We start from the raw sequence: 11,053 nt of genomic DNA on the forward strand, positions 1-11,053 counted from the left end.
CTGAGGGACCCGGACCCGCTGAGGGACCCGGACCCGCTGAGGGACCCGGACCCGCTCGGCACTGCCCGGCGGGGGCTGCCCGAGCCGGGGGCTGCCCGAGGAGGAGGCCCAGGGGAAGGGTCGGGTCCCGCTGGGCGCTGGCTCCGCGGTGCCGCTTACCTGGGGCCGAGGCCGTGGCCAGCAGGGCGGCCAGCGCCGTAGCCAGGAGGCGCATGGCCCGCGGGGCACCGCGTCCCGTCCGTCCCCCTCTGCCGAGCTGCCTCCCTCCTCTCCTCCCCGGCCTCTCGCCTCCTCCCCGCCCGGTCCTCCCTTCTCCCCTTGCTTTTCATCTCCTCCCCTTTCTCCTCCTTTTTTTCTTTTTTTTTTTTTTTTTTTTTTTTTTTTTTTCCCGCTTTCTTCCTTCCCTCCCTACTCCTTCGTGTTACCCAGCGTCCTGCCCCCCTTCAACTCCGCTTCTTCTCGCCCTGTCGTTTCTGTGCACACCATGCCTGTAGGGTGGCATTAGGGCTAGACAGGGATGCTCCATCTCTATCTTCCGCGATCCTCTCTGAGCACACATGCACCCCTTGCCCAAAGGGCGCGGGTCTGTGTCGATGGGAAATGAGAAACTCCCTCCCTCCCTGAGTACAGAAAACCTCTATACGAGCAGGTGAGGCAGCCCGGCAGCTGGAGGCTGTGGGGTAGGTTGCTGGCATGCGGAAGGCTGTATTAGGCAACCTCTCAGGTGTCCTGGATGTGTTGGCAATTTTGAAGGTCCTCATGCCCATTCCACTTATCCCATTCCGTAACTGGAACAGGACCACCATTCCCTGACAATTCTAGTTAACATTATCTCCCATCCCGTGGGTTCAGGTGGTGGCAGCCTGGGGACAAGGAGGTCTGGCAGACAGGAGTAGCCCATCAGCAGGCATGGGGATGAATGCTGTAGGCATTTAGGACACCTGTGCCAAGACATTGCATACAGTGCTCTGATGTTTGCCCTCTGCTGTGACAGCACCTACTGATCACTGACAATCAACCTCTAAAACCATCCTGAATTAATTGATATAGTAGCTTAAGGTGCATCACCCCAAGGTTACTGTCCTTGTCTTCACAAGTGGTACTACAGTGCTAGGCCAGAATGGACAAGGGAAGTTGGAACCTTGCAGTCCATTCCTGCCTTTCCCCTGTGCTCCTTCTGAGGTGTTTATCACTTGAAATCACTACAAATCTCCCCAGAAAATGATTTAATACTTCTGCCAGCAGGTATGATGGGTTATATATTCAGGTTGCATGAAGTATGGATGATACAAACACATTGGCATCCCTGCTTCCCTGGATAGGGCAATTAGTACAGATTTAACTACTCCACCCCTCTCTTAGTAATCACTTAGACAGGATAATACATGTCTGCTTTTAAGCATCACAGATAATTTAGCATGTGCTAAATCTGATTCTTATGAGACTGAAAACTGCCTTTAAAATCTTGTAATTTGCTTCCTCCAGGGAGAGACTTTTGTGTCCATACAGCAAACACTTCTCACAAGAGAGTGACAGGTCTGGATTATGCACAGAGTGATCAGCAGACTTGAGGAAGCAGAAGAAGTTTTTAAAATTTATACTGCCTGTGGAGGTAATTAAAATTTGTAGATTCAAATCTACTCCTTTAACACAGCAAAGGGAAATCCTATCAGAGATGAGCTAATTCAAAAACAAACACACAAACTCACCAAAAACATTCTACCAGCAATTATATAATTCGATGGTCCTGATGGAAACTCCATTTCAGGAAGTCCTTGGACAGCTATAAGAGAGGAAACCAGGGATGACTTATTTTGCTTACCCTTATTCTTATTCTTATTCTTAAAGGAATATTTATTCTAAATTTCCAAAGGTTACTTTTAAAAGTGGTCTAGGCTGAAACTCTTTTTTACTTGTCATTGCATAAATGAGTTCAGGTGATTCTGCCCTTTTAGGTTTTTTGCTAAGGGAGAGCTTTTCTTTGCACAGCTAGAACAGGACCTGTAGATCTGTGTACAGGTCTCTCTCTTGTTCTCTCTGAATTGTACTGACAACAGCACTCATCAGGCAACCCAACACCTAACACACCTGAGTAAATCTACACTGTGCCAATCTCTTAGGATATACTCGTGGGCCAGACAGCACTAGTCAGGCTAGTGAGCTGTGGACAAACATAAACTTCTGACCTCCCATCTTCCCAGGCTTGATGCTGACTTGTTGGATGACTTTCTATAAATCAGTTCTCACTTCTGGGCTGCAGGTGGGTGAAATGCAACGTTCCTTTGTCCCTCTGCTGGAAGGGTTTGCTATTGGAACTGGAGCAACCAGCATGAAAGGTGACAATTGTATGATTTGTCTTTCTTTGCTCTTAAAATCTTACATCCCTTCCACCCATTTGTTGCTGCTGAGATGTTTCTGCTTTTGTAAAATGTTTTTTCAAGATTTTTGATATCTCTTACCTGATACCATCATAGTTTACCCATGCACCAAAAATCCCAAAGGTCAGATGAACATGCAGTACAGTTTTACATGCAATACTTTTTCCCCAGCAGGCACAGCTCTCTCTGTAAGACAATGTACCTCCCTTTGCTGCCCTGGAAGTGTGCTGACGCACGCGAGTGGAGCCTCTGACCCGCAGGATATGGCTTTCTCAGCTCTGGCAGCATGTATGTGGCCTCGTTTCCTGCTGAATGGGTCTGCTCTGAGGAGAAAAAGTGCTTAATCAGCACTCCAGTGCAGCTGACACAGCGCAGACTGAGTGTTTGCAGAGCCTGGAGCCCCTTTCTCCCCGGGGCAGTGTTATTGAAATCATCAGCTTTAGCCGCTCGGGGTGAGACCTGCTGTGCAAATCCCCTTTGCCTCTCTGCAAAGTCACATCTGTCAGGAGAGGTAACCATAGCCTCTTGGCTTTTGCTGTCCTGTCCTCCCTCTCTTGCTGTTCTTAGCCTGCTTTCTTTCTTTGAAAGGTCTTTCTTGCATTCCCAAATGTGTCTCCAGAATGTGCTGCAGGATTCCGTGAGCAGGACTGTGGCTTGCCCTTACAGTAGTGTTGCAGTGTGGCAGAGGGGCACGGTGCAACTCACACTGGGCTGCTTTGGCTGGGCTCTAGCATGGAAAAAAGGTTTTCTAAAGGCTGCAGCTCTCACCATGTGTTGATGGGCTGGGGTGGGCTGCCTGCTCTCATACCCGATATGCTGTTAAGGAGAGCTGTGTGTGTTCTGAGTGATGTATGGGAGTTTGCTCCCCACCTGCAGCAATAAACTGTCTCTGAACTTTTCATCTTTCACCTGGGCATCTTCTTTCAGGGCAACTACAGCTTATCACCCTTCCACATCTCATGCAGGCAGTGTGCAAAGATGCTCTCTGCCTGTCTGGAACCTACCATCAGATACATTAGTTACGGCCGGGTCTTTTTCAGAATCCAGCAGTTGGTAGCTCCCATGGCCCAAGGAATCCTAATTAAAAATGAATGTTCAGTGATCAGAGATGGATAAGATCCAAACTGATTCAATGTTGCCAAGCATGAAGGGTGTTTGTATCTGAATCCAAACTTTCTTATTCCTTTAATGGGCCAAGTTACCTTTGAACTGTATCAATCCAGAACTTCTGAACAATGTGGAAAAGCACGTTCCTGGTATTTTTCTATGGTTATTTGGTGGATCAGCACGTGGAAAATACTGTTTTGTGAACCCACCTTCTTGTCAACAGAAAAAAACACTATGTAAGAGCTTCAAAATTATAAGCATCATGCTTTTTAGGTGTCAGAACATCATGCAATGTTTACATGGTGTTTGGGGCTTTGATCTTATTTTTTCTTCTGGCTATTTATTTCTGATTGATTGGAAAATATCTAGATGGATAGGTTGATGTTGTTAACTGCAGATTTCCTTACCCCTGTGTCAGGTGTCCTTTCATTCCCTTTTCCTTTTTTCTTTCAGCAACTTCATCAGGGATCAGGGATCATTTCAGAATGAATGATACTGATGTATCTGGGAAGGATCTGAGGTTTTGTGGCTGTTGTGCAGCCATGCTTTCATGGAGAAGTGAAATCCTTACTATTGATGCTGTAATGTATTTTTCATTTTCTTTCTTCAAATCAGAGCTCATTTCACTTTGGTACAGAAAACTTGCTTTTGTTATTACTTTTATGGTTATGTTTGGGACTGACAAAAGCACAGGGGATTTAATATGTTTTTCTTAGCTTTCGCTTCAAGTTTGATCATCCCAATTCTCGGGGCACTGCTAATCCTGAGAAAAAATGAGACCTGTAGGTGTTTTGCAAAGGTGCTGAGAGGCTCTGTGACATATACTTCGCTCTGTCACATATACTTCCTGCATAGTTAGGTGTGTGCGAGAGTTGAAGAGTCTTACATGATTGTCATGTACAAAGACACAGCTCCAGCTTCATATAGTTTTATATAGCAGTGTCAGCTTCATCAAGTGGCAGTGTCATTTGGGAATGATTAAAAAGTCCATTGCTGCTCCAGTTCTGTTCTCCAGAAATATTAAAGTATCAATTTTAGCTGACCATATTTCTGGCAGTCGGTGAACAAATGTCATGATAAGATGTATTTCAAAGGCTTTTCAGTGCATTGGTATGTTCTGGCTATGCATTCTCATTAGGCACCTGTCCTAGTTAGAACTTTACTGACAGAACTGCAAGCTACCCCTGTGAGGCTGCTGATCCCACTCTGCTCAGCTCAGAAAGAGCACAGACTCCAGAACCACACAGTCAGTGAGAGCTGACCTGACAATGCACTGTGATAGCGCCTGTTCTGGCTTGCCTTCCTCCCCAAATAGGTATTGCACATAGGTTTGGGGAAGGACAAGTCTCTGAAAAACTGCAGGATATGGTTTATCTCTGAAGTCACATGTTTGATGTAATTCAGTCTATGCTTTCTACACAACCTGTGCTGGCACCATATTTTATATGGACTTTGTGTCCATAATTTGTCTCCAGACCTTTCTAAGGGACTGACTGATCTAGAGATGACTCTACTGAAACAAAGCAATGATCCTTCTGGTTCAGTGCCCTTTTTCTGACTGTAGCTGGAATAAACAAATACTTAAGGGCAGGGCAAAAACACAGTACTGGATTCCCAGGAGACTTTTCCAGCTTCACATGGTTTGCAGCGTGTGCTGTCTCAGCAAGATGTGTCAGAGCCTCACTGATCAGACCCAACCACTCAATGTGCTTCTCTGTCATTTAGCTCTGTGCTGAGGAGACAGAAGTTTTCCAGTGCATCCCTCCTCTGTGGACAGGGTGGCTGTGTGGCTCCCACAGTGCCAGAGGTGGTTTCTGATAGAATAAAGCTTGATGGGAGAGAGAACATTTTAAAGTGAAGCTGATCATGAAACAATCACTGTACCCACATAGGGACGTTCAAACAGCTGCTACATGGCTCTTGGAAAGTCACACCACAAAAGCAGTCAACTAAAGTCAGAAGGTGTAATGTACTTGTTTCAGATTTTTGGGATTTTTCTTGGATTTACTGTCTTAAGTTTTCAAACATCGCTTCAAAAAACTTTCCAAAGTAGCACATTTAGCCTTGATGTATCTTAAGAATAAATGCTTCCACATAAATTCTTTCTACCTACCTGCTGCTGTTCAGAAACCAGAAATATTACCAAAAATGCATCCCTTCCCCCTTCCTGATATTTCTGATCTGCCCTTACCCAGTCACCTGGATTGATAAAAATTAAAGCAGTGTTGAAGCAGAGAATTGAATGGTTGTGGAATGCAAGATCTGGGTAAAGGTAAATTAAAGAGAAGAATGTTAGACTCAATGAGGTCCAAAGAGCTCTTCTAGCCTTGGTTGTTTTTGAGACCACTTTATGCTTTCAGTTTGTTGTCTCCTCAAGCAGAAATACTAAATCCTTGAACACACCACAGAAGAAAAATATTTCAGGTCTTCACATCCCAAGGAATAACATTTTCTCTCTGATCTACTTTGTCCTTCTTGGACACAAATAGAATCTTGCCCTCTGATCTCCGTTTTCTACTGTGTCCACTAAGAGTTTCTTCTATTTCTGCTTTTCTTAAGGATAATAAATCCTTGATGAAATTTCTTATTTGGATAATAAATGCTGTTACTCTGAGTTTTGAGTTTTTTAAAACATTCCGAGCTGAAAACAAAATACCCACGCACATACTCACAGCACAAAGTTTGTTGTCAGAAAAGCAGGGAATCCTTCCCTAACCTCAGGAATGTCCCTGGAAGATGTGCTGCACTTTTGCTCTGTTGTCAGGAATGGCGTCGTAGATGCTAATTTTAAAACAGATTCTTTAAACTTAAAAACAGTAAAAGCCTACTGCTTCTTAAGAAATTCTTCCAGTAAATGCATTTATCAGAGACAGTTTAATCGGGGAACTTCAGCCCAATTTTGTGTGCTGCATAGGTTTGAATAGTGGACAAACTTTGACCTCTGAGGTTCAGGACGAGTTATGGATGAGACTAGTGGTTATGTTTCCTGCTGAGAAGTGAAATAATGAAAAAATATTTATCCAAATATCCAGTAAGCCCATGAACTGCTTAAAAAGTTACTTCATTTGTGTCTCTAAGATGATCTTTCTGAAGAATTTTTGACCCAGCTTTGAATAAACAAAATATTTGTTTTGTGTCCTTCATATACTGGGTATTTTAGAACAGATTGTCTTTCATGTTGTAGATGAGGACATATGCTGCATCTAACTGAAAAACAGTCAGATGCTGTAGCACACTAAAGGCATCTCTTTCATGTAGCTGTCAGGTACTGAATATTGTGTTCTTCATCTTCTTTCCTTTAAAAGTAAAAATGAGGAGTAAAAAAAATACATTATCTGTTCTTTTTCAAAGTACAGCAGTTCAGGTGCCATTTGTTTAAATGATTCTTTGCAGAGACAGAAGCCACATCTCACACACTGCACATACCATAAGCTTGGATGCATCTCTTAACAAAAAATAGATATTTCTCTTAGCATTGTTGTGGCCCCATGGAAAAGATGTTGAGGATGTCATATCACCAAATCAGCTTGTACTTCTGTCTGAAAACTTGCTTTGGATGAGCTCTCAAATATGCACTACCTATTAAAAATAAGAATCTGGTTTATTTTTTCTTTTGCTGCATTCCTCTCCTTACGTGAGAAGGCAATGGACAAAGTTTGTCTCCTAAAACTGGAACAAGATAAATGCTTCAACATCAGGCCTTCTAAAAGCACCAAGTTATTTGCACTGTTTGATGGAAGAGGACAGGTCCTGACCCAGTAAAAACTAGTGATTTTGATGTGGTAAAGTAGCAGCCAGATCCCTTTTGACTGTGTCTGGTCTGATTTGCTGGCTCCATGGCTACGTGGAACAATAGTCTGTGCAGGGCAGCTGGGACGTGGGCAGAATTACAAGTGAGCATCCATCAAATTCTTCTGTGCAACACTAAGAGGGCTTTTCCTCCACACTTTTGAAATAACAGGAAACCTGCGTGAATGATTCTCTATGGATTGGGATAGGCAGCTTTGAACTCAGGATTGTACCCTGGAAAAATGAAAAATTATTTTTGTCAGCCATGAAGGTATTAAAAGTGTACTGTGTTGATTTTAAGTCAGATACTGGCAAAGCTCCAGTGGTGGGTTGGTTTGTTTGTTGGTTTTAAAGAGAATCCTAATATTTGCACAATTTGAAAAACAAAACATCACTTTGTGGAGAGTCTATCGTAGACTATTTCTATTCTGATGGTTTAAGTCTGTCAAAAGTTATTAATATCAGCTGTGGAAGTTTCTGATGGGGATTATTGATGAGGAGTGCCAATAAGCAGTGGCTGAGTTGCTTTTCATGGATTTGTGGGATTATATCTAGAAAAACAGTATGGTTTCTTGGAGCTGCAATTTTATCAAAATGTATGTTGTCCACAGCAGACACTGAGCAAAGGCTTCCAGCTGGAGAGTTACTGCTGAAGGGTGTCCCACACCTGAGACTGACTTCACCAGGCTACAAGGTTTGTGTGTGCCTGAGTGGCTGTGGAGAGATACAAATGGGACGGAGGAGAACTCACCTCCTCTGGGACTCACAATAGACATCATGGTGATCTTTAAAGGAATTCTGTATTTGTATCTAGGAAACTTCTAAAGTTAAATCAGATGGGTGAGTGAGAGCACCTAAATTCTGCTTGACTGGCACATAAGGTATGTTGTACCTTGTAGTATCTTGTTAAATGTCTGCTGGTGATTCTGCTCTTGAAGTCTGAATTATTTATTTTTGTTATTCACACTCCTCAGTGCAAAGGCAGTCAACCCTCTGACTGAAAAGTTAGCAGACAGTGAATGACCACAGTGCTAAGTTACCATAATATGAGCCATGGCATAGGCAAGTAATTTTCCAAAAAGGAGTGTCTTTGAACATTGCTCTGAAGAAAAAAAAAAGATTATAGGGGAAAAAAGGAAGCAGGATACTATCTTTTAAAAGCAATAGCACACAGTGTAGGCTCCAAAACGTTCCATAATTGTCTGTGGTTTAGCCTCAGAGTAAGGAAGTATTATCATTAAAAAGAAGTAATTTGAGTGAAGCTGGAGATCATAACATTCCACTCACCCAGTGAAAATGTCCACTGTCAAAACACGGGTTTCCGATAATACCCAGAGACTTTCTCTGCTTCTTTTGATCTGTTACCCTGTAACAAATACACTTTCCTTCTCTGACACTGAACTTAGGAAAGTAAACAAAATCAAAACTGTATTTAAAGCACTGACTCATAGAAAACATTATGCTTATATATATGTCAAAGGCTGTGTTATATTAGTCATTATAATTAGATTAATACACACATCTGTTTTACAATGAAATGTGAGTAATATGTCATTAATTATTAGCATCTGTAGTTCTTTCTAGCGATGATATTTCCATTTTTAAATGCTGCACAATCTCTGGATTAATAAGATGTGCAAAAGCAGATTTGAAGTTTAAATTTAAAAATTATAATACCCTGAGTTGTGCTTTGATTTTGCTCATATCAGTATTTGCCATCAGGGACATCCTGGCTTTCCATGAACTGTCTGGTTTGCCCCTTTCAGCAACCAGAACAAATGTTCAACAACTGGACTGATATTTCTTCCCTGCCTTCCTAGACAAATGTGTCTAAGCTCGCTCTCGCTTTACAAGAGTAGGTGTCCTGGGAGCCTGTGTGTTAGGGCAATTTGTCCTTTCAGTACTGCTCAGCCCTCTTTGAGAGCATCCCAATTTCCCAAAAGTGTCACTAAGACCTTTTCTAGTTGTTTTTGTCACTCTCTGATGGGTGTGCTGTCTTGACCAGACTTCGAATGTCAATATCAGCAATAAAGATTTTCCTTCTTCCCTAAATCGTAGAAGATAGAATATTATTGAGCAGCCCACAGCTGCAGCCAAATCATGTTTTGTAGCCATGCTATCCAGACATCTCCAGAAGCAGCAGTGTTGGTGTTGTCATCATTGAACTTGCCAGGCTTTCCTTGCCATCTCATTAAGAATTATGGCTCTAATACAGTTTTAAGCTCTGGGCATGGTTTTGGCTTGTGTGTACTGTTGTTTTGTACTCTCCATGCCATGAGCAGATCCTGTCTTTATTTCTTTCCTTATGGTGTACTTGCATGCTGTCATGGACACAGTATCAGAGCAGCCTGCGCTCTGTAAGCTTCAGTTAAGTCTGGGTGACTTCCTTTGCTTGTCAGATTCCAGATGTTTTGCCAGAGTTTATTTCTGTGTCTTTCAAGATCCTCTCTGGCTTCCCTGTGCATGTGTGCCTTCACACCAGTGATGAACTCTGCTCTTATCAGTGTTGGTCAACTGCCTTGCTCTCCCAAACCCCTTCCTCCCCACTCCAGGAAAAAAAATGTTCATCTTTCAAGTCTTAGATGTGTTACAAATTCCTTTAATACTTTCTATTCCCCTCAAATTAAAAAAATCTTGCTCCATTTTGCACAGAATGCAGTCCTCCTTAAGGTTCTGCAATCCATTTTCATTGTGAGCGTCTTGGCTGTCTTAATTTAAAACTAATAAAAACTTCCAGCGACTGAGAAACAACTTTTATCAGAAATAAATTGATTTTCTGCCCAGTACCCTTCTGATAGCATTCAGTGTAACTGTAGAAACTGTGCAGGTTGTCTCTGAGGGTTTTTTTTCACTAGTAGGGAGTTTACCCACTCCAGTATTCGTTTCTGCAGAACAGTTTGATTCTCCCCAAAACCGTACTTGGTCCTGAGCTAACGCCAAGTCTGTGAGCCTGACAGTCTGTAAATGTGATATCTGAATGTGTCAGCATTGTTCTGCATGGAACACCATCGAACTGAGCATTTCCTTCTACACGTCTCATACCAGCAGTTTTTAAAGGCACAGCTGCAGACATGCTGTGAACACATTTTCCCCAGGACATTTACCTTTCCACCCCTCACTTTTATGCCCCGCAATGGCATTGTGGAGGAGGAAAATTAAAAGAGCTTAATGCACCCTGCAGCCCAGGGCTGTGAATTCATCTCAGCTGCTTGCAGAGTGTTAATGGACACCATGCAGGCCAAAAAGGCACAGAGGGAATCTGTCCCAATAGTTTTTAAAGCTTCACCTCAGTTGGTAATGTCACCTTTGAGAGCTAATGAAAGTTTTCAGATGTGGGTCTGGTCTTTGCTAATGCTTATGATTGTGAGCATTCAAATAGCATTGCATACTCCAATGGGAAGTTTACTTGGGCAAAATTCCCACTGAGGTCAGCTGGGCTTTGTCCAGAGCAATCCTTGCCTAATAAATCCCTTAATAGTAATAAGCATTGAGTATGGAACTGTAGTTAAATATAGGAATATTTTAAATTTAAAAATGTCTGGGCTGAAGTCTCCTTCTGCCTGTACTGCTCTTTCCTGCAGTTATTCCATCAAGTTCCCAGTCATTGCTGGTGTACAACTGAGTGCAGAATCATGCCTCCTATTGCCACATGAAATAACTGATAAAAAAGCCTCAGTTTTATGCAATTTATTTCAAATAGAAATTTAGGGCTTTAAACTAGTGAGCAACATGACATCTAATGAGTCCTACAGTATCTTAACCCTAAAACAAAATTGAAG

General features: G+C 42.6%; 1 protein-coding gene across 1 annotated transcript in view; it reads right to left on the minus strand.

Moving 5' to 3' along the window:
- Positions 1–274, minus strand: part of VSTM4 (V-set and transmembrane domain containing 4) — a 32,381-nt gene extending 32,107 nt beyond the window's left edge. Inside the window, exon 1 of the mRNA XM_015633835.3 lies at positions 160–274. Within this exon, the coding sequence (XP_015489321.1) occupies positions 160–214 (55 nt within the window). The 5' untranslated portion in view covers positions 215–274. The remainder of the gene's footprint in view (positions 1–159) is intronic.
- Positions 275–11,053: the final 10,779 nt, after the last annotated feature.

The sequence above is a fragment of the Parus major genome, chromosome 6 (genome assembly GCF_001522545.3).
Source record: "Parus major isolate Abel chromosome 6, Parus_major1.1, whole genome shotgun sequence".
Classification (NCBI taxonomy): Eukaryota; Metazoa; Chordata; class Aves; order Passeriformes; family Paridae; genus Parus; species Parus major.